The sequence below is a fragment of the Zalophus californianus genome, chromosome 6 (assembly GCF_009762305.2).
Source record: "Zalophus californianus isolate mZalCal1 chromosome 6, mZalCal1.pri.v2, whole genome shotgun sequence".
In the NCBI taxonomy this organism is placed as follows: domain Eukaryota; kingdom Metazoa; phylum Chordata; class Mammalia; order Carnivora; family Otariidae; genus Zalophus; species Zalophus californianus.
This window is the reverse complement of record NC_045600.1, coordinates 767,539-790,791: the sequence shown is the minus strand read 5'-3', so window position 1 is coordinate 790,791 and position 23,253 is coordinate 767,539. Positions and strand designations below refer to the sequence as shown.

Below are 23,253 nucleotides of genomic sequence, written 5' to 3'. Positions count from 1 at the left end.
AGCTACCCAGGCGCCCCTTGATTCTTTTTTTTTTTAACTTACTGATTTGCAAGAGCTCTTTATGTGTTAAAAAATTATTCTTTTGATATATCTTTTGCATTTTTTCCAAGTTTGTGGTCTTTTGACTTTTTTTTTAGGAACGTAGACAAAATTATGAATCTCATCTTTTAGAGCTTTGCAGTTTGCTTGTAAAAACCCTCCTCACTAAAAAAAATATAAACTATTCTTTCTAATTTTTTTCTGGCGCCTTTATAGTTTCATGTTTCATGATTAAATTCTTGCTCCGTCTGGAATTTATTTTAGTGTAAAAGGCAAGGTAAAGATTAAGTTTTTTAAGAAGAGTGCAGCCTGTTGTCCCCACACCATTTTGGGGGTAACCTATCTTTCCCTGGTAATCCCTGCACAGCTGTCACCACCCCCTGGGGGTCCTGAGCGCCTGAGGCGCGTTCCTGGCTCTCAGCCTCTCCCCCACCCCCAGCTGATCCCTACTTCGTGACCCCAGTCACTCCATCCTTAGGGCTGATACAACCCCTTCTCCCTCTTCTGCAAAAGCGTCCTGGCCACATGCTCACTCACAATCAGTGTTGCACGTACATCTGAGAATTAATTTGACTATATCCAAACTGACATTTTGGTGTCGATCCCAGTTTAGGTTCAGGTTAGGACTGAATAAACCTCTCTTATTCTCCGCAGTAGGATTTTAACACTTTCTAACTTTGACAAAGTTTGTCGCCAGGAATTTTATCGTTCTTTTGCTCCTCTGAACAGGATCCCAGCTTGCCGTTATTTTCCACCTGCTGATGTTTTGGCTGATGGGCGGCCACACCCTGGTTCGCCGTCTCCTCTGTGAGATCTTCCTCACCCACTTGATCATTCAACAGACATGTGTGGAGCTACTCCCCCGACAAGTGGGGACTCTGAGTGAACAGGCCCCCTGTCTCCGGGCTTCTAGGTGGGTCAGCTTTCACGGGCTGTTCAGGGCCCCCCATGCTGCTCCCTCCTTCCAGGTTTCTGTGACTTCTTCCCGGCCCCTTCTTGACCTGCATGGGCTTCCCTTACACCCGCCCCCAGGTGGAGTGTTTGCTGGTAGGACTTCTCCAAATACACTGTGGTCGTTATCAACATTGCATTATTAATGGGTCCATTATGACCGTCATCACCTGCCGACTGGGTACAGCCTCCCCTTTGTATACCCTCCCAGTCACCCTCTGCCGTGAGCAACATGGTGGTCGCCATCTTCATCTGCACCCCACACCCTCATCTTCCTCGTCCAGCTTATTCGCCAATCAAAACCCTTGCCACCTACAATCATGCCCATCCCTTCCCTGCTTCCCTCTCTGTCCATGCCCCCGCCAGGGTCACCTCCACCCACTTTCGCCCCCACAGTCCATTCTCCCCAGAACAACCAGGGAGCAGGAAGCTGGTGGCCTCTCCTCAGAGGAGAGGAGAGCCCCCGCCTGTGGCTGATGGACTCCTCCCTGCCCACCTCTCTGCCCGTCTCCTACAGAGTACTGTTCCTGCCAGGACGGCGCCAGCTCTGGCTGTGGGCCTCCGCACCCAACGTCTGCTCTTCTCTCTTGCTCAGAACACTCCGCCCCAAGGCTACGCCGCTTGGAGGGGTCCTGTTAGTGAGATGGCCTCCCCTGTCAGCCCTTTCCTTCCACTCCAGATGTCTGGGTGAATATATCAGACACCTCCTACCTTCCTCCACACTTCTTACCTCTCCTCTGTAATTTCTTCTTTTTTTTTTTTTAAGATTTTATTTATTTATTTGACAGGGACAAAGATAGCGAGAGCAGGAACACAAGCAGGGGGAGTGGGAGAGGGAGAAGCCGGCCTCCCGCCGAGCAGGGAACCCGATGTGGGGCTCGATCCCAGGACCCCGGGACCATGACCTGAGCCGAAGGCAGACGCTTAAGGACTGAGCCACCCAGGAGCCCTCTCCTCTGTAATTTCTGTTCGCCATGCAATCTGGTGAATTTGTCCAGGTTTGTCTTCTGCTTCGCCAATTTCGCCTTCAGCAGCACCTAATCTGCTATTGTAACCCATCCACTGAACCTTTCAAACTCTCCTGTCTCAGGACACCCTGGTTATACTCCTCCCATCTGCAAGTACAATGTTTCTGTGTGTAGTTGACCCATTCATATTCTCTGTCTGGGAGAATGTAAGCTCCACAAGGGTGAGAACTGTCCTCCGTTTTCTTTCCTGTGTTCTCAGGGTTTGAAACTGGCTCGATCATCATTTATTAAGTGAACAAATGAGGAAATATCTGAACCTCTGGACTCAACCCTGTGACCGTTACTTGGATGTGCTGGCTGGGTAGCTCCTGAGGGAACTGGTAGCTTCTATAGCAGTGAGTCAGCAGCAGTGCGTAACGGGGTTGGAATACCAACAGATGGATCATTGATAGTGCTCTTAAAGTGAGTCCACACACACCCGATGCCGCTCGTGTACCAAGTGCCCACACCCCTGTTCCAGTCCTCCTGGAGCATCTCAGACATGCCCCGGGGGCTAGCAGCCTGACTTCCCATTCACACCATCCCCTGTGTACCTGCCCTTCATCAGGAGGCTGCCTGGGTCCCTGGAGACCCGTGTTCCTCTCCCTGCAGGAGGCCTGCCTCCCTGGACACTCCTGGAAGCCTGCTGTGCCTTCTGTGCAGGGAGTTTCTGTGCCTACCTCAGCAGTGGGGGCTCGGGCACACCGCTGTTCCGTCCAGCACAATGGTTGTGACACAGGCCAAATGCAGGAGTTTCAGAGTCCTTCTGCCAGGAGCAGAGACTAGACAAGCACAGGTTCCAGCAAGGGCAGTCTCCTCAGCCTGGCTCCTGGAAGGAAGAGAAGGCCAGCAAAGCTGCAGGCTGGAACAGGCAGAGGCCATGCAGCTGACGGGTGCCCGGGCCCTATAGGAGGCCCCAGCCACCTACCTGACAGTCTGAGCCGCCCCCCCCCCCCTCCATTCAGTGCACTGGAGTGTTCCAGCCTCCCCATGTGAGCACAGCAGAGGTTTGGCACCCTCTGTTGCCAAATGTGCCTGTGAGCCTGAAGTTTTCCTGGTGGGAAGATGCATGCCCGGTTCCTGGACTAAGGGGAGCCTGGCAGTCCTCACACCCACAGGGGACTCTCTTGCCAGCAGGGGCCACACCTGCCTGGTGCCTCATCATGTCCCCACACCTGGGGTGTATAATCCTAAGTCAGGCTGAATAGATAAATGAGTTTCCAAAGAGCCAGAGGTCCATACTGCCCAACTAGAAATGCCAGAGCCCCGACCTGCAGGAAGAGGGGCTCTCAGTGATGGTGGGGGCGCCCATGAAAGGGGCTTTGAGCCTGACCTCCTCCAACCTGCAACACAGCAGGAGTCCATTGCACCAGTTGGAAACCTGAGGCTTTAATTCATTTAAAAAAATGGTGGCAGGCCCAGAAAGGTCTGGCCAGACTGTCAGGTCCTCAGGAAAGGTCGTCACGAAGCCCTTCTGGGGCTCTGGGGTTCTGGACAACCCCTCCTCCAGGATTCCTCCCCAACCACACCCAGCTGCCCCAGTTGTCCAGAGAAGTTCCTTTTGAACTTAGTTCCTGCTTTATTTTTTTATTTTTTTAAAGATTTTATTTATTTATTTGACAGAGAGAGAGAGACAGTGAGAGCAGGAACACAAGCAGGGGAGAGGGTCAGAGGGAGAAGCAGGCTTCCCGCCGAGCAGGGAGCCCGATGTGGGACTTGATCCCAGGACCCTGGGATCATGACCTGAGCCGAAGGCAGATGCTTAACGACTGAGCCACCCAGGCGCCCTTAGTTCCTGCTTTAAAGAAACAACCATCAGAAAGCAGATGTGCTCCCAACATTTGGGGTGTGTGTGTGTGTGTGTGTGTGTGTGTGTGTGTGTGTGTGTGTGACACCATGCCGGGCTTCTATGGAAGGGTGTCCTCCCAGCTCTCAAGGCACTCATCCTGGGATATTCCACAAGTGGAAGATGAACATAGACTCATTTTCAACTACAGAGAATGACAATGCAAATAACAGGTCTGGCCAAAAACGTAACTCTGATCATCACTGTAGAAAATCTGGAAAACACGGAAGGCCACAATTTCATCCCCACTAACATTTCGGTGTTCACATAGTACCACTTTAAAAAACAGAACAGACGGCGTCACGGGTAGAGTGCACGGGGTGGGGTGGGGGATGTGCTGTCTCTGCCTCCCTGACTTGAAGAAGTATTTAAGAATTTCCACCATGATGGTCACCTGGGGTGGCTCTGGGCCCGACTGTGGGACACACACCTGGGCACCTCCCCTTAGCAGCTGCATAACGTGTGTGCCTCAGGTTCTTCAGCGGTCAAGGGGGAATGCGGACAGGACCGTCAGGTCCGGGAAGGGCTCGCGATGCCGGCTGCCACACAGGAGGTGCCCGGCTCTCCTCGAATGGGCGCCGGTGTCAAGCCTCCATGTGCTTGGCGTGGTCACCCATGTTTCCTCACGTGGCCCCTCGCTGTACCCCTTGCCTGGGCGCGCTGCTGACACACACAGACGTGGAGTGTCGGGCACCCCACCCAGCCGACTGCCCCGCAGCGCCGTGCGCCCAACGCTGTCGATGGCTGGCTGCTTCTGCCCCGCCACCAAAGGCAGCCTGTGCTCACGGGGACAGCTGCGTGCTCCCTGAGCACCGTCCTGTCCCCCTCCCCCCACCGCATAGGAGACCCCCAGGCGCTCTGTCTGGCGGGGCCAGCTCTCAGTGCACCACTACTCGGTCGGCTGGCTGAGGACACACAGGCCCTCGAAGCTTTGAGGCTTCGGCTGTGCCACCCCACAGGGGCGGGAGCAAGTGGGAAACACAGACCCTCTTGTTCTCTCCCGAATGTGGCCTGGCTGTTTGTAGCTGCAGATAGGGGGCCGCAGCTGGAGCTGGAGGTCTGGCTCTCCCAGGGAGGGAGCAGCATGGGGTCCCCTGCCGGACACAGCGGCACCCCGGATGGAAAGAAAGAGGGTTTGCTTGGACTGGACTTGCTTCAAGAAAACTACTTGTAGACAACAAAACACAGGGACAGAAAGAGAAGCAACTGTGTAACAGTGTGGATACAAAGAAACAGAAGGGACGCCAGAAAAGCTTTGCTACATCCCAGAGCAGCATCTGGTGACTGACCAGAACCACCACCAAAGGATGGGGCAGGACATTCCTCCTCGGGCCCCCAAATCTAGATGGCCTTTCTTGCGACCTTTCCCCACCTTCGCTGCCCCACAGGCCCAGTGGGTCGCCCTGGTCACGGTCTCCTACCGGCCTGGGTCCCCAAGTGCCCCGCGAGCCCCAGGGTCAGGAGCCGCCCCTGCCCCGGACGTTGTTCTCCATTTTCTCCCGTCAAGAACGCACAGGGGCACTGCTGGGTAGTAAGGGGGCTCGGGCGGGGAGAGCGCGCTGCCAAGCGGACCAGTCGGCCTAGGATCAGCTCCATACGCCGGGCCAGTCGCAGCGCCCCAGCGCCCCCGAAGGCAGGACCCCCTGGCGGGCTAGGCGCTCTGTACGCCCCAGCTGGAGTCCGCCAGGGCCCCGCGGGGGACGAGGGACACTGGAGGCCTGCGGGGTCGGCGCGGGCGCGCACGGAGAGTTCGCGGGGTGGGAGAGCCTCCAGCGGACAGGAGGCCCGGTGCGCTAGGGCGTCGGTACTGGGGACCCCGGGGGCAGGGGCAGTGCGCGAGGGGGGTGGGGACGCGCGGAGGCCCCGGGGTCGGTGCGTGGGGACACGGGGCACACCGGGCGACAATGAGTGCCCCTGGGGGGCGCCGCGGACACGCGAGTGCGCGGGGCTGGGGTGCTGGGCGGGTGCGGGCGGCCGGGGACGCGGGAACGCGTGGGGAGCGCGGACCCCGGGGAGAGGGGGGAGGGGGGAGGGTGTGTGTATGGGGGGGGTGGGGGGGTGGGGGGGTGGGGGTGGGGGGGTGGGGGGGGTGGGGGGTGGGGCGGTGTCCCACCCGGCGGCTCCTGGGGGGCGGGGCGGGGCGGGGTGGGGCGGGCGGGGCGGGGCCCGTGCGCAGGCGCGGGCGCGCGCTCCCGCGGGCCGCGGGCCAGGGACGCCTCGCCGGTCGGCGGCAGGGAGCGCGCGCGTCCCCGCACTTCCGGCGAGCGCTCCGCCGGCCGTGATTGGGCTCGAGGCGGCGAGCGCGCTCCCGCCCAGCCAATCGGCGGCGGCGGCGGGGTGGGGGCGGGGTGGGGGCGGGGGCGCGCGGGGCGGGGCGGGGCGCGCGGCGCGGGGCGGGGCGGGGCGGCCGCAGCCTGGTTGCCGCCCGCGGGCCTGTCCGCCGCCCGCCCGGCCGTCCCCGCCGCCGGCAGCCATGTGACCGCGCCGCCGCCCTCCGCGCGCCCGGCCCGCCCGCCCGCCCGCCCGCCGCGCGTCCGCGGCCCGGCCGCAGCCCAGGCCGCCGAGGGAGCGGCGGGGCCGGCGCCATGGCCGAGCGGGGCCGCTTGGGCCTGGCCGGCGCGCCCGCCGCGCTCAACACGCCCGTGCCCATGAACCTGTTCGCCACCTGGGAGGTGGACGGCTCCAGCCCCAGCTGCGTGCCCAGGTACGCCGCCGCCCGGCCGCTTTGTTCCCGCGCGCACCTGCCGGACACCCGGGACCTGCGCCCGGGACTGTCCGCCTGGGTCTGTCCATCCGGGCCCTGCGCACCGCGCCGTCCCCACCGGGACTGTCCGCCTGGCACCGTCCACTAGGGACCTGCGCCCGGGGTCCCCGCCCGGCACTGTCCATCCGGGACCTGCGCCCCGGGCCGTCCCCACCCGGGACTCCACCAGGGACCTCGTGCTTGGGGGAGGGGGGGCAGCGGGGACAGTGCGGCGGGGCAGTCCCTCGGGACCTCGCACCCGGGGCCCCCACCCGGGTCGATCCACCCAAGACCCGCACGCACGACCGTCTGCCCAGGGTCCCCCACCACGGGCTTCGCGTTTGCGCCCCCCCACTCCGGCTTGCGCATTCTGTGGGAGCAATCTCTGACGCGTGGAGGGCTTCTGAGGTCCTGGCACCGCCGGGAGGGAGTGGCGCGGGTTTCTCCGGCCCCGCGGTCTTTGAGGCTCAGGGAGCTCACCTGGTTCCGCTCCCTGGCTGCTTCATTGCACCTGTCCACTGATGCGGTGCTGGTGGAGTTGACTCAGGTGTCTTCTCTCTCCACTGCTGTCAGATTTCCTTTTGCGGCCAGCCACCCTGTCAAGCCTGAGCGTCCTGGGAGTGACCCGCAGGGCCCGCAGTGTCCAGAGAACACCTAAAGTTGGGACCATGATTGTACTCTTTTCATCCAGCACACGCCTGTTTACTCCCAGCCTTGGGGGCCTGCTCTGTCCTGCTGGCCCTTTACCTGTTTGCACTGTGCTTCCTCGTTTAGACACACCTGCGTGTTGGTGAGCAGGGCTCTTTGCATCAGGCTGTCAATTTCGCCATGGCAAAAGACCTCCCTCTCACTTGGTGGGGAAACGCCTGGACCCCCGTGGCAACAGCTGGTCGAGCTCTAGCCCACAGGCCAGTGCTATAGCCAGATCAACTCCACTCGGACTGGCAGCTTCCCTGTTTTTCTTGCCAGCTTGGAGCTCTCTTGGTTTCTTCCTGACTCAGTGGCCCCCGATGATGCAGCTCTCAGGCTGAGAGGGGGAGACAGACTCGCACCAGGGTCTATTGTGGAGTGGACACCAGGCCTCGAGGGCTGCAGGGAAGAGTGCTCTCTGGGGAGACCTCCTGGTGAGGACCTCAGGATTGCCATTCAGGCACAGGGAGTGGGTGGTGAACTGCTGGGGGGGGGTGGCACACACGCAGCCACAGCTCATCCTACAGGTGTTGCAGAGTGAGGTGTTGGGGATTCCAGTCTGTGGGGTTTGCCCTCCAGGAGTTGAGGGCTGGGAGGTCAGAGTATTGGCTGTGCCAGCTGGAGAGGGTGGGCCCTCAACACACCTGCCAGATCTGCATGGGGCCTCCTGTGTGACCTGAGGGTCAGTGTTAGCCAGGGTTTGGGGCCAAGGACTCCAGATCCACCTGCTTGCATCTTCTCTGGGAAGTGTCTGGGCCTGGTAGCCAAGGTCAGGAGCGTCTCCCCAGGCCCAGCCTGCTCACCCTTTCCCATCTTGGGCAGTTGCCTTAGCGTGGAGCCCCACAGCTAGGGTCATTGTGGACTCCCTCCGCACCTCCCAACCCGCTGCTTCTGTCTGCCCCCCTATGCATTGTCACCACCACCACGACCCAGTGGACTTCTTGTGCTGGCTGCCTTCTGTCACTGCCCCCCAAACCCACACCTGTCCCCCTCCTTTCCCCCAAATCCACGCCTGTCCCCTCCTTGCCTCCTCCTGTCACTGCCCCCCAAACCCACGCCTGTCCCCCTCCTTCCCCACAAATCCATGCCTTTCCCCTCCTTGCCTCCAGTCACTGCCCCCCAGACCCACACCTGTTCCCCTCCTTCCCCCCAGACCCACGCCTGCCCCCCTCGCCTCCTCTGGTCACTGCCCCCCAGACCCACACCTATCCCCCTCCTTCCCCCCAAATCCATGCCTGTCCCCTCTTTGCCTCTGGTCCCTGCCCCCCAGACCCACGCCTGCCCCCCTTGCCTCCTCCGGTCGCTGCCCCCCAGACCCACGCCTGTCCCCCCTCGCCTCCTCCGGTCACTGCCCCCCAGACCCACGCTTGTGCCCTCTTGCCTCCTCCGGTCACTGCCCCCCAGACCCACGCCTGTCCCCCCTTGCCTCCTCCGGGCACTGCCCCCCAGACCCACGCCTGTGCCCCCCTTGCTACTGCACGTGCCCACAGACAGGGTGGGGGCTGTGGCCTATCTTTGCTGCTCCTCCTCAGCAGCTTCCTGGAGCTCCTCCAAAAGAGCACTGAAATTTAACTGGGGGTGGGGGGGTTGGTTGCAGGAGATGCCGGGAGGGTGTCAGAGCTTAGGGGCGTCGTCAACCTCTCCTGGAGCTGGCCTGGGAAGTCCACCCCTTGAGTGCGGGGGAGGGTGTGAGGGGGATGTGAGGGCTGGGCTGGACAGCACAGGTGCTGGGGGCTCCGTGGCTCCGCCTGGGTGGGGGACGGGGGAGGGGGGAGGGGTGACGGCAGCTTGTGTCCCGTGGCCACGAGTCGTCAGGATAGGCCGGCAGTTGATGGGTTGCACGTACAGAATGTCGGTTATAGCAAATGCCCCCCTACTTTCCTGGTGAGTGGGGCCCCTCCCTGAGAGGTGGTGCTGGTCCCCTGCTTGTCCCTCCTGTGCGTGAGTCCTTGGACGGGCTGTTCTTACTGTGCTCCTGGGCTCTCTGTAAAAGGGGCCATGCCCTCTCTGTGCCTTTGCGCGTCTTGTTTTTGCCCAGTCCTTACGTTTCGGGGTGACGTTGCGCCGGTAGCTGCCGCTGCCACGTGGTGGTCCCTGCAAAATGATGGTGTGGGTCCCCGCTGTCAGGGGACCTGTGGCTCATTTCCAGGTGGCAGCCAGTTTCATCCGTGCTGCTGTCGGCATCCGAGTGCCGGTCCTCTCCACGTGTGTGGCTGTGGGCGGCCAGGCCTGTCGTAAGCACATGCCCGTAGTAGGGTTTGGGGGTGTGTACTCAGTGTTACTACCAGGCGGCTCCAGGGAGTGTGGTTGTGCCAGCTCCGGCCCCCACCGGCGGGGATGCGTGTCCCCAGTGCTCTGCATTCTTGCCAACACTTTGCCTGACTTAATTTTTGCCAGTCTGGTGGGTGTGAAATGGTATTGTGGTTTTCATTTGAATTTCTCTGATTACTAATGCAGGCCATTTGCACTTACTTGTCAGCGAAATTGCAGGTCACTTCTTTGGCCAATTTTTCTTTCTCCTTCTCATTTTGATTTTTCTCCCCAACTTGAGTCTGGGCATTTTCTTCAGGGGACGGTAATCCTTCCCCAGCCAGAAGTGTCCAGTCTCCTTCCAACGAAGTGAATTTCTTGGCGGTCTGCAAGGTCTGTGCCTCTGCCTTGGGCCTGGCTGGCTCGGCCCTCTGGTTGTGGTGGCCAGCTCTCTGCTCTTCCCAGGGGCTCCTGCCAGGTGTTGGGGCTGTAACTCGAGGGAGGCCTGACTGTGTGGGTTTCCCCGAGGAAACGCTACAGGCCGCACTCCGCCCCTGTCGCCATCAGCAGCGGTGTCCGACCCTTCCTGGCTGCCTCCTAGGCGTGCCGCACTGCTGGGGTTCCCAAAGTGGCCTCCTGGGCCCCCACCCTGGACCTCAGCAGGTTCTGGGTCCCTTCACACCCTTGAGCTTCCTACTATTTTTTCTTTCCTGTTGGGGGTTTTTCACCAGTTGTTGAGAGGCTGCTCATCCTTTCCTGTGCATATCATTCAGTCAAATCTTACTTCTCCGAACTCCTTGTTTGCATCCTTGGTGCGTTTGAGGGACCTGGTTGTGGTTTGGTTTACGTGGTGGAGGGATGTCCAGCTGCTCTAGTTTTGGCGGCGCTGTGCACCTGCAGGCCGTCTGCTGTCCTAGGCCTTCTGCCTGGTGGCATGGCCAGTGTGCAGCTCTTGGACTCACCCACGCGGAGTCTGCTTCCACAGCTCTTTCCTCCCCGTGCGTGGCGTCCCACTGCAGGAGTAAACCACACTTGGTGTAAACCCGCTGCTTTTGGTAGGTGGGTGGGTTGTTTGCAGTTCGAGGCTCTTGGGTTCAAAGCTGCTACAACCATTTGGGTGCAGGACTTTGGAAGTCATACGCTTTCACTTCTCTTTGGTAATAACTGGCCGTGGGGGAGGTGGGCGTGTGTCAGTTTCGGGAGGAACTGCCGTTTTCTGGAGTGGTGTCACCATCGGCAGCCGTCACCGTGGCTCTGTTACATTTCACGCCGTGTCTTCTGACTTGCAGCCGTCTGACAGCTGCATGATGGCTTCTCCTGAGACTTTATTCTGTGCTTGATGGGAGTGGATGTTGAATATAACCAAACACGTTTTTTTTTTTTTAATTAAGAGCATCATGTGGTTTTCCTTGACTTGCTGTTACCTTACATAACGTTACCTTATGTAAATGGATTTTCTAGTATTGAACTAACCTTCCATCCTTTGGAAAAACTCTGGCCTAGTCATGCAGCGTTACCCTTCTTGTTCATTGGTGGGTTTAGATGATTATGATCTAGGACTCCTGTGTGTATGTAGGGTCTATGATCTCACCGGATTTTGGCACCAAGATACTTTGTAGGGTGTGCTTCAGAGCATGAACTCATTTGCTGTGCCGTGGTGTCGTTTATAAAAGACTGGAACTATGTATCCTCTGAATGTTTGGGAAAAGTCACCCATAAAGTAGCTTGGGGTTGCTTTGTAGGCAGCGCAACCCGGATTCAGTGTCTTTAGTGGGCAGAGGACACCCCCCCCACAAGTTGTTTTTTTAAAAAATATGTATTTCTGAGAATTTGTCCATTTTGTCCAGATTTTCAGGTTTATTGGCACAAAGTTGCTCATAATACTCTTTTGTTTTTTAAATGGCTGCAGGATCTGTAGAGCTGTCCCCTTCAATTCCTTCCGTTGACTGTGCAGGTGGACAGGGACGCTCTGCTCTGATCTGTCTTACCAGGGGCTCATCAGTGTTTAAAAATAAATGCTAGTTGTTTATTTCCTGCCATTTATGCTTCTCAGGTTTATTTTGCTGTTCTTGTTCTAATTTTTTAAGATAAATGCATGGCTCCTTATTTTCCTCCTCATTTCCTTTTGTACAAAGCACCCATACCTACCAAACAAGAGCCTGCTTTAACTGCATCTCACAAGCTTTTACGTGGCGAGTCGTCCCACTTGAGATATGTGTATATTTTTTTATTTCCCATCATTCTTTAGCCTGTCAGGATATTTCGAAGTTTCTTAACAGGCAAACATACAGGTTTTTTTCCTAGTTACTTTTCCATGATCCAGTTCTCTCTCCCCGTCCCATGGTTGTCTTCTGACTTAGTCATGTTGTGGTCAGAGAAAGTGGTCAGTATGACACCAGGTCCTTCATGTTTTTCGGAACTTGCCTTACGGCTCAGTTTGAGTCAGTTTTCGTGGCTGCTCTCTTTGTACTGAATAGGAATGTGTGTCTGGCAGTGGACGGTGTTGGATGTCTGTCCATGCACAACAAGCTTGGTTCACTGCGGTCTGCAGATCTGTCCCCCTTTCTGTCTCCTGGAGAAGTGTGTTAAAACCTTCTAATCTGGTGCTGAATTTATCTACTTCTCTTGGAGCTCTGTCATTTTGAAACTATATTACTAGGCATATACGTTTGGGTTAGAAGGCCTTCCAGGGGTTTTGAACTTTTAGCATTTATGACTCTATCTGGTGATGCTTTCCGTCTGAACGTGCATTTTGGTGACAGGATAGTTCTGGGTAGTATTTCCCTATTTCTTCTTTCATCTTTTTTCTTTAGACCTTTCTGTACCCTACACGTGAGATGTGCCTTTTATTTTTCAGCATGGATCTAGATTTCATTTTCGTTCAATCTGACAATCTTTATTTTTTAACTAGAACATTCAGTCTGTTGTCATTTATCAAAATTATTGATATTTGGGTGCATACCTATCATTTTATTTTTTGTGCTTATTATTTTCCTTTTTTTATGTCTGTTTTTCTCTTTTGTTTTATCTTATTTTGCACTGATTTTTTTTCCTTATTCTGTTTCCATCTCATATATTAGTTTGAAACTTACCACTGTTTCTGTGTCTTAGTGGTTACTGTGTAAATCGTAATTTGCATACTGGCGGTATTTATTTTATGGGGGAGGGGCAGAGGGAGAGAATCTTCAGCAGGGTCCAGTGTGCCCAGTGTGGAGGCGACGCGGGGCTCGATCCCACGACCCTGAGATCATGACCTGAGCTGAAACCAAGACTCAGAGGCTTCACCGACTGAGCCCCCCAGGCGCCCCCCCATACTGGCTGTATTTCAAAGTTAATTCGTCTTTATCCTGTTCCTAACATTAGACGCAGGGACAGACCTCACAACATGTTATTTTGACCCAACTCTCTCAAGATCATGCACCCTTGTTAAGTATATTTTAATTTTCCTGCTAAGCGCACAAGAGGTTATTCCTTTATTCTGCGAGCACCCGATTAACCTCGAAACTCATCGCTTTTCTTCATTCTTCTGGCAACTCAGAACTTGGAATTGTTTTCTGCCTCTTATATCTGAAAGTGCATCTTTAGGATTTTCTTTAGTGAGGATGTATTGATAACTAACTGCTCTTTCCGTGTTCTCAAAATGCTTACCCTTGTTTCTGGGGGCTGTGGGGGTGCGGGCGGCATCTCCCCTCCGCACATGCAGGTGTCCTGGGGGGTCGTGGGGGTGCAGGTGTTCTGGGGGCATGGCGGTGCAGGCGTCCTGGGGGGCGTAGGGGTGCAGGGGGCATCTCCCTTCTGTACATGCAGGTGTCCTGGGGGGCGTGGGGTGCGGGAGGCATCTCCCTTCTGCACGTGCAGGTGTCCTGGGGGGCGTAGGGGTGCAGGGGGCATCTCCCTTCTGCACGTGCAGACGTCCTGGGAGGCGTAGGGGTGCAGGGGGCATCTCCCTTCTGTACATGCAGGTGTCCTGGGGGGCGTGGGGTGCGGGAGGCATCTCCCTTCTGCACATGCAGGTGTCCTGGGGGGCATGGGGTGCAGGGGGCATCTCCCTTCTGCACGTGCAGGTGTCCTGGGGGGTCGTGGGGGTGCAGGTGTTCTGGGGGCATGGCGGTGCAGGCGTCCTGGGGGGCGTAGGGGTGCAGGGGGCATCTCCCTTCTGTACATGCAGGTGTCCTGGGGGGCGTGGGGTGCAGGAGGTGTCCTGGGGGGCGTGGGGTGCAGGAGGCATCTCCCCTCTGCATGTGGAAGATGCACATTCCCTGACTTTGCTCAGTTTTGCTCTTGAGAAGTCAGCGGTCCGTCAGGCGAGAGTCCTTTGAAGGTCTGTCCTTCTCCCTGGTGGCTTTATGTCCAGGTGTCACTTTCTCCTGATACCGTCACAGTCAGGGTTGGGCTTTCCAACTTTGTGGATTGGTGGTTTTTACCAGTGCGGGGAAGTGTTGCATCTGCCCCATGCTCTCTCTCCTCCCTTCTGGGCTGCCATCTGGATGTGCAGTAACCCTTCCCACTGGGTGCTCTTGGTGAGCATGGGCTGGGCAGGTTTCACAGGTCCCTGTAATGGTAGCCAGTTCTCAGCCCCTCCTTCTACTCCGGCGCACGTCCTGCTGCCTCTGCACGAGGGCTGCTGCAGCTGGCGGGGACTGCGCCGTCTCCCAGCCCTGTCCAGAGCTCGGCATGGACATGGAGTGGCCACTTGGTGAGCGCTCCTGGAGCTGAATGGAGGTGCTCTGCTCAGGAGTGTGAGCTCTGTTTCGAGCTGGGAGGAAGCCACCGCCCTCGTTGAGGGTGTGTGCTGGAGAGCGGTGCAGGGTGGGCCCCAGGCTGCGTCAGCTGTGGACTTGGCTGGCGACTGGCGTTGTCAGATGTGTGCGCGGGTGGAGGTGGGGCAGGCGTTTGAGAGTGGACTGGGGTGCTTGCAGTGTCTGAAGGATAGAGTCTGCTCTGAGGGAGAGACCGAGGAAGCCGGCTCCGCCGTCCATGGCCTGTGGGCTGACATCTGTGGGGTGGACGTGGGCCGTCAGTGCCCCTTGTGGCACCCATACGTGTGCACACGTGTGCACGCCCAGGCCCCAGGTAAGCACCCAGCCATGGTGCTGACACCCTGAGGTGCAAGGAGAGGCCCTTTGGTGGCCCTGCCCTGAGGGCACTGTTGTCCTGATGTTGGGACAGGAGGGCCGTGTGGACCCCCCGTCGTCAGGTGGGCTGGGTGGGCTTCGGGAGGAGCCTGGCCCAGCCTTTTTCTCCTCCGTGCTGGGTCTTGGGCAGAAAGGGAGGTGCCTCGAATGTCTGACGGCTGGCTGTCAGCCGGCTGCGTGTCCCGTCCCCATGTGGCTGTTCTGCTCCAGCGCGCGCCCCTTGCACACGTGGTGCGGGCCCAGCTGAGCAGCGCAGGTTCGGGAGTCCATCCGCACGACCACCCCCTGGCCTCTGCTGGCAGGGGGTTGGCCCCTGTCTCTGCCCCCCAGTCCTGGTCAGGCCCTCCGAGGCCCTTCCCTCCGCCCGGAAGTGGTTGTGCCCTTCACCAGCGTGTTGGCTCTGCTCTGCGTGGTCTGCAGCCTCCAGCCTCCTCTGTGTGGTGTGGGCTCCTCTGTCCCCAACTGCTCAACTGTAGGGCACACGTCCGCATTGGGACAGTGGTGGTGCCCCCTAGGCAGACCCTCTCGGGTGACCTCTGGGGTGATTGTGTGTGAGTCAGAGCCTCAGACTGGGGACAGCGGGGGCACCTGCATCTTTCACTTAACCTGAGGTTCACTTTCCAGTGTGACGGCTGCTGACCTTGTATCTTTGTGTCATGGTCGGTTAGCACCACCCTGGTCTTAGATGAGCTTCTCCTGGGCCTCAGCTGCTGCAGCTGAGGGACGGCTCCGTGCAGGTGTCCCCAGGCCCCAGGAGGGCGGCTGTCCCCACGCTTCTGAACTCGGCAGGGTGCTCTGTGGTGTCTCATCTCTCACAGGCTCATTCCTGCCCATCTGGGAGTGGACGTTGGGTGTCTCCGGGGCACCTGAAAGTGCCTCAGGCCGGGTGTCCTGCGGGGGGCGGGGGGCGGTGCTCTGGTCAGTGAGTCGCTGTGCTAGGGCGTCCCTCTGCACGGGCAGTTTGGCTTGTCCTGAGTGCCACTGGGGACATGCCTGGGCACAGGCCACCTGGAGATGCTCTGCGGTGGGCCCAGAGAGGACATGGGGGCTGGGGAGCCCTCCTGGGTTCTGCAGTGGCCCAGGCGCTGCCCTGCTACATCTGCTCCAGGCTGGTGGGGGCACCTTGGCTGTGAAGGCCTGTCCTGGGTCGTGGGCTCTGGTGCCCTAGCCTGCGACCAGTTCACTGTCCCCTGGGGTCCCCGTGGGGGTCCCAGGCCGTTCCGGCCGGTCCTCCAGAGCATGCAGGCTCTTGCTGGATTCCAGCGTAGGCTTTAACAAAAGTGGAGGGTGATCACACTTTGGGAGGGTAATGGGGAATGACACACCTCTCTCTGCCAGGAAATGAGCGAGCGTGGGGTGTGTTTACAAACACAGTGCTTGTCTGATGGAGCATCCAGGGGCAGGACGATGAACTCATTTGTGGGTGCATTTGCCTCGTGGGTGTGGGGCCCCCGAGAGAGGCGTGAGGGCAGGGCGGGGGCTGAGCTGATGGCAGGGAGGGCAGGCAGGGCCCTGCTCAGAGCAAGCCCCTGGGAGGGAAGACGGCGGGGGCGTCCCAGAGGAGAAGGGACATCGGGGAGGCTGGGGGTCTGGCGGGTAGTGGGCACACAAGGGCCCCCTACCAGTGAATTGCCCCTCAGGCAGCGCCATGAGAGTGGAAGCCGCCTTCCTGCTTTGTGCCCCAGCCTCGCGGTTTGTGCTGCTGCACAGCTGAGGGAAGGGCCCTGCGGTGAGTCCCCGGCGAGGAGACGGGAGGCTGAGGCCTTGGGGTCTGCACTGGGGGGCATCTGACGCCTCTGCCCCGGACTTGCCTGCATGTGCCAGGGAGGATGGGCCAGAACCTCTCTATGGGTTCCAGACTATGCCACTCTGGCCTTGGCAGGTCATGGAAGTTTCCAGAAGTGTGTTGATTTGTAGCCCAGCCCTGGAGCAGGACTGCTGATGACCAAGCCCCCCGGGAGTCCCCCATGGTGTCAGTCTCAGCAGGAAAAAGCCTCAGGCAGGCAGCAGACCAGCTGTGGGGGCCACAGTGAAGGTTCTGTTGGGGGAGCTGGTGTGGTTGGGGGTGCGCCCCGTGCCCTCCGCCCGTTGTGAGGCCCTGCTAGGCCCAGCCCCCCGCCTTCCAGATCTGAGCAGGGGTTGGCCACAGCTGCTTTCCTCCTTCCTAGTTTGCCTCTCAGAGAACAGTTTCCTCAACAAGGGTGATAATGGCCCTCCCCCGGGGCGTGTGGCGAGCAGGGGTCAGGTTACTCCCGCTCTGCAGTCCGGACAGGCAGACGCTCCATCCTGTGCGGGCACAGCGCAGAGGCCCGCTGCGGAGGGGCCAGCGGCCACTGGGGAGGGGCCAGCCGTGTCACCAGCCGCCACAGGGTGGGGGAGGGGGCACAGGAAACTGTGCAGTGCTGGCCTCACGGTCGCTGGAAAGCTGGGATGTCCCGCGTGTGCTCTGTGCCTGAAATAGAGCCGTGGGCTGCCTCTCCCAGAGCAGAGGGCTCTCGAGCGCACAACTGGCCAGGCGGGCAAGAAAACCCTGCCACACAGACCCTCAGGGTCGGCCCCCGCCACCCGCTTTCCTGTAAATCAGAGCATGCTGGGCAACGGTGTATGGAGAATTTCCATTTAAGCTGTTTGTGTTTGGGACAAACAGAAACGTGTCTGATTAGCCTTGTTTAGAAGAGAGTGCCTGGAGAATTCCCTCCACTAGGCATGTTTCCAATTACCTTTAAGAGGAGGGGGACGAGGGCGCCTGGGTGGCTCAGCCTGTTGAGCGACTGCCTTCGGCTCAGGTCATGATCCTGGAGTCCTGGGATCGAGTCCCGCATCGGGCTCCCTGCTCGGCGGGGAGTCTGCTTCTCCCTCTGACCCTCCTCCCTCTCATGCTCTCTGTCTCTCGTTCTCTCGCAAATAAATAAAATCTTAAAAAAAAAAATTGAGGGGCGCCTGGGTGGCTCAGTTGGTTAAGCGACTGCCTTCAGCTCGGGTCATGATCCCGGAGTCCCAGGATCGAGTCCCGCATCGGGCTCCCTGCTCGGCGGGGAGTCTGCCTCTCCCTCTGACCCTCCCCCGTCTCGTGCTCTCTCTCTCTCATTATCTCTCTCAATAAATAAATAAAAATCTTAAAAAAAAAGGGGGGGGGATGAGGAGACCCCCGCTCATGGGACATGCAGCCTGGTGGCCTGATTTTGCGGCTGTTGGCCCAGGAAGAAAGGCAGGCAGACCCAGAGTCGCACAAGCAGGGAGATACCTGGTCAGCGGGCTTCAGTCCGACCCCCTGGGCCGTGCACTGACCCTCACGTCCAACCCCCCCACCACACACTGACCCTCACGTCCGAACCCCCCTCCCGGCTGCACACTGACCCTCATGTCTGACACCCCCCCCTCGCCATGCACTGACCTTCACGTCCAACCCCCCCATCCAGGGCCACTCTCTCACCCTCACGTCCGAACCACCCCCCCCAGCTGCGCACTGACCCTCATGTCTGAACCTCCCCCAGCTGGGCACTGACCCTCACGTCCAACCCCCCCATCCAGGGCCGCGCACTCACCCTCATGTCCGAACCCCCCCAGCTGCGCACTGACCCTCACATCCGACCCCCCATCCAGGGCTGCGCACTGACCCTCATGTCTGAACCTCCCCCTGCTGCGCACTGACCCTCACATCCGAACCCCCCCAGCTGCACACTGACCCTCATGTCCAACACCCCTCTCTGCTGTGCACTGACCCTCACGTCCAACCCCCCCATCCAGGGCCGCGCACTGACCCTCACATCCGCACCACCCCCCCCAGCTGCGCACTGACCCTCATGTCTGACACCCCTCTCTGCTGTGCACTGACCCTCACGTCCAACCCCCCCATCCAGGGCCGCGCACTGACCCTCATGTCCGAACCACCCCCCCCAGCTGCGCACTGACCCTCATGTCCGACACCCCTCTCTGCTGGGCACTGACCCTCACGTCCAACCCCCCCATCCAGGGCCGCGCACTGACCCTCATGTCCGGCCCCAGCCCGGCCCTCCTGCGCCAGGTGCCCAGCTCCATGCTGCGGTCCTCATTTCAGATTTGCTCCCTGCGGCTGCTGTCCCCCAGAAGCAGGCCCAGCCTGCTCCCCTCCCTCTCTCCCCCGCTGCTCCCAGCCCTCCAGCGCCATCCTGGGCACCGGCCTGTCTGATGGTTTGGGGGGGACGCGGGGGTCCGGGAGCTCTAGGAGAGTGTCGGTCTCTGTAGTGTGGTACGTTGGGTACCGTCTGCGGGCTTGCTGGGATGTAAGCACCCAGAGGGCTGCTCGAAGTGGCTGGGGGGGGCAGGCAGCCTCTGTTGTGGGGGGGCCCACCTGTAGCGTGCTCCCCAGACCTGAGGCTCCCCGTGACTGGTGGGCTCACGGGGTTCATTTCACTATAGACCCCAACAGGCACGTGGAGAGGCAAGGGCCCACCTGCATCCACATCCTCCTTATGCCGGCCCCACCGGGCACCCAGCTCTGCCCCTCGCCTCTCAGGCTCTCGCAGACCCTCCAGGGAGGCAGGGCTATGAGGCCGGACCCACCTGACCCGGTGTGGTGGCACTTCTTGGCTCTTTCACGCCGTGAGCTACACTCTGGCTTTGCACGGGGAGCTAGGGGTCCTGAGCAATGACTGCTGTGCCCATGGAGGCTGCAGGCCGGTGCAGCTGACCGCTGGCCTGACCTCGGTGTGACCCTGCTCTGGCGAACCTGAGCGTGCTCCCTTCCGGCCTGAGGGCAGGGGTGTGGCTGAGGATGGGTTCAGTGCTGGACGCTGGGCTGCAGGGCGCCAAGCGGTGGGAGGGGTGAGAACGTGCCTGGACACTAGGGGCCCGAGAGCCGGCTTTCCAGGAGGCTGCTCCTGGACGGAGATGTGTGAGCACGGATCCCTTGTTGGGATCCCTGGGGGTTTCGCTGCTTGCAGCTGGGCCTGGTGGGGGGTGACCGAGAGAGGATTGGAGGGAGTGGGCACCTCTGGGCGAGGAGGGTCGTGGTGGTAGCTGGAGGGGGCTTGCAGGCAGTGTCTGGGAGCCTCGAGTGGTGGGGGGTCGGGGGCTGCAGGCCCTGAGGAGCAGGTGGCCACGTGCTTCCTGGCACAAGGAGCCACTCCCGAGTTCATCCCGCTTCTCGGAAGAGCAGGGTGTGGGAGGGGACGTATGGCGGCCCGGGGAGTGCAGTGGAGAGACCCGGGAGGCCTTGGGGAGGAGCTGGGTGGGCAGCTGGTGCGCATGTCCAGCATGTCGGGTGCAGAGCTGCTGGTGACGTGGGTGTGCCCAGGGGGCCAGCGGGGAGGGAGGGAGGGGCGCCGGGCTGGTGCGGCATGGAGGGAAGGATGGGGGGCCTGGTGCTGGTGGAGGTGGTGTGATGTGTGCGTGGGGGTTGGAGCGTGGTGGCTTCTGGGGCAGGACCCCACCCAGGCGGGCTGGAGTGCCTACCGGGTGGTTTCAGCGGAGAGCTGGGCTGGATGTGCCAAGAAGCCCACGGCGTGTTTGTGAGGGGGCAGACACAGCTTGCTGGAATTTTATCTTGTGTCCCTTCCCAGCCGAGGCCACGATTGTGATGACCACGTCCTGCTCCCTTCCTGCAGGCCTCTGGTCACATGCCCCTGGCCAACGGGGCAAGTGGCATCTCCCTGTGGACCCTGGCCCTGGGGGGTGCTGCTACTGCCCAGGTCACCACGGGGGCCGTGCACCTGACCCCCTCCGGACCCAGCACTCGCATCTTCTGCAGGAGGTCGGGAGGTGGCCGGAGCTGGCCGTGGCTCAGCTTCCTGGTGGCAGGGCCCTTGTACTTTCTGCTGTTTGCTCGAACCCCACTCTCCATCTTAAGCACGTCCTGACATCATCGTGGTGCCCTTTGCGCCCGGTGTGGCCCCGCCCAGCCCATGAGGTCAGCCTCCTGCCGCTTACAAAGTATTGTGAAAACCCAGATGACTTGTTTTTTTTTAAAAGATTTTATTTATTTATTCATGAGAGACAGAGGGAGAGAGAGAGAGAGAGAAGCAGAGGGAGAAGCAGGCTCCCAAGGAGCAGGGAGCCCGATGCGGGACTCGATCCCAGGACCCTGGGATCATGACCTGAGCCGAAGGCAGACGTTTAACCATCTGAGCCACCCAGGCGCCCAACCCAGATGACTCTTAACTGGCAAGACTGTATTTCTGTGGCAACTGATTTTTTGGCACTCCTGTCTGTCATTTTCTCTTTGTTATGCTTTTCCTTTGCTATTTTGGTCATTTTTTCCTCAGAAACTGATCAAGATGGATTGGCTTTCCTTTATTACTCCTCCAGGAAATGTGTTTTCCGGTCTGTTTCTCTGTCACTGGCTTGTGTGAAGTGATGCTTAGGGACCTTGAAGGGAAAGCAGTGCCCTCCCTACTGCCCCGGCCCCCGGCCCCTGTGCACAGGGGGACCAGCGTCCGGGCTTCCGAATTCCGGCTGCGGCCGCTTGTGGGTTCTGGCCTCGGGCCTCCATGGTGGTTTTGAGAAGTTTGAGATAATCCTGCTCCCGGTTCCTCAGCAGGGAATCATGGTCTCGCTGGTTGCTCAGAAGGGCTTCTTGGGTTTGGTGCATCACCAGCAGGCCTATCCTTGCGACGCTGCCAAATACAAGCCCGTGTGTTGCTCCTTGTCCTCCGTGGGCTCAGTGGGAGCGTTCCTGACGTGGCCGGGAGTACACATGCTCCCCCGGGCCTCCTCCAGGGGCCCCTGGTGGCCAGTGTGGGCTGTCAGGGTGGCAGGCTGCTGTTCTGGGGTGACCCTGGGCACACGGGACACAGTGGGGTCTCAGGAGCCCCGGACAGAAGCCGAGGCTGTGCTGACACTCTACTGGCCAGAGGCGGCTGTGGGCGAGAGCAAGGGCTGTGTGGGCAGGTAGGCAGGCACCCGAGCCTGCATGGCAGGGTTGTCATCCCCGGTGGGCCTCCGGGGTACACAGGTTTCCTTGGGGAGGCTGCTCTGTAGGAGGCCGCGTGGCTCCAGTGGATCAGTGCCTGTGGACGTCTCAGGCCAGCAGCCACGGCCTCTCCCGCCCGGGCCTGACCCCCAGAGACCCACCTCCTCATGCCATCACACTGCAGATCAGGTCTCGACATGAATTTGGGGAGAAACAGAATTTAGTCTGTAGCACCCACTACCCCCCAGTGTTTTGGGGGGTGCACACTCTCATCCCCATCACAGATCTCCACTGCCCCCTCCACAGACCACACCTGTCTGTGGGTAGTGTCGTCACTCCTTATCTGCGTGGACCCGGAGCCCCGCAGAGCCCGGGACTCGGCTGGCTCAGGCCTGCATGGACCGCACCAGCTCCGTCTGCTCCTGGCTCCCACCCTTGTGCGGCCTCTTGGGGCTCCCCTGCCTCCCTTCCCCTCTGGGGAGTCGGGCTGACCTGTGCACATTCCCGTTACTGGACAACCCGGAACCACCTAGTGCCCTCCCAGATGGCCACAGCCCATGCCCAGCGGGGATGCCCATCTGTCCCTCTCCTGAGCCTGCCCAGGGTGGGGGTGCTGCACGCAGCACAGGGCTCTGCCATCAGCCGTGGGCCCCCCTCTTCCTGGCCCTCGCAGAAGCCCATCACTGAGGGCCATACTGCCTGAAATGGGGAGCTTGCTGTCCCTGCAGAGAAGGCTCTGGCTCCTTCCTGGGTTAGCCTGGGGACATCACCAGGTGAGCCTCCCTCCAGGACAGCACTGGGCAGGGTCTCACCTGCTGGAGACAATGTGGGGCTCCCCTCCAGTGTCTGGTGAGGTGCACCTGCATGCCTGGGGCTGGGGCGACCTCTGGGACATTTGGGTAGCCAGCGTGGAGGATGCAGCCCCAGGAGGAGAGCTCCTGATGGCTGGTTGGTCCTAGAGCTGGCAGTGGCCCATGGCCAATGCTCTTGTGGAAAATGGTCTCGTGGCTGGCTGGCTGGAGCTTTTGGGGTCCCAGGGCCCCTTGGAGCACCCCCCCAACAGACATGCAGTGCTCTCTGCAGGCACCGGACTCCTCCCTCCAGGTGGCCACGCTGGCCCCCCGCCAGCAGCACCTCCCGGGGCTGGCTCCTCCCACGCCTTCCTCTGTGCCCTGGCCCCGCCTCAGGCAGGCTGGCTGGCCTGGGGCCAGAAGGTGGGCTCACAGTGACCCAGCCGCCCCTCCTCCCTCCCCTCACTTCCAGGGTTCCTGGCCTCGGTGACGAAGGCCATCATGGCCCCCTATGCTGACCAGCAGAGACACTGAGAAGTCACCTCTGTCTGACCTTGCCTCCTGATTAGCAGGAAGCAACCGTGTCCTGAGCAGGCTTGGAGGCCAGGGAAAGCTGAGCTGGCGGCATGAGCTGGCAGCCACTGAGGCTCCCGGGGCAAGATGACCAGTGCTCAGGATGTGGGCGGAGCTGGAGCCCCCAGCCTTTGGCAGAACTTGTTCTTTCGAACTGTCGGGCCACCGCTCTGCATTGCCGGACTGTCTTTACAGGAAGCACTTTGGACTGAGTGCTGGTCCCCAGGCCTTACCTCCCCGGCCTTGCCCCGAGACTGGGCTGCATGGACCGGGGGTGGCCGGGCACATCTGGAGCCTGAGTGGGGCCTGGTGGCCCTGCTCTTGGGCTGGCTGATCCCC

The 23,253-nt window shown here is 59.9% G+C and overlaps 1 protein-coding gene across 7 annotated transcripts in view; it reads left to right on the top strand.

Moving 5' to 3' along the window:
- Window positions 1-6,373: 6,373 nt before the first annotated feature.
- PACS2 (phosphofurin acidic cluster sorting protein 2) overlaps window positions 6,374-23,253 on the top strand; it is a 59,935-nt gene continuing 43,055 nt past the window's right edge. For all 7 annotated transcript variants that reach the window (XM_027569372.2, XM_035727895.1, XM_035727898.1 and 4 more), the window contains exon 1: window positions 6,374-6,547. In XM_027569372.2, coding sequence (XP_027425173.2) covers window positions 6,429-6,547 — 119 coding nt within the window. In that variant the 5' untranslated portion in view covers window positions 6,374-6,428. The remainder of the gene's footprint in view (window positions 6,548-23,253) is intronic.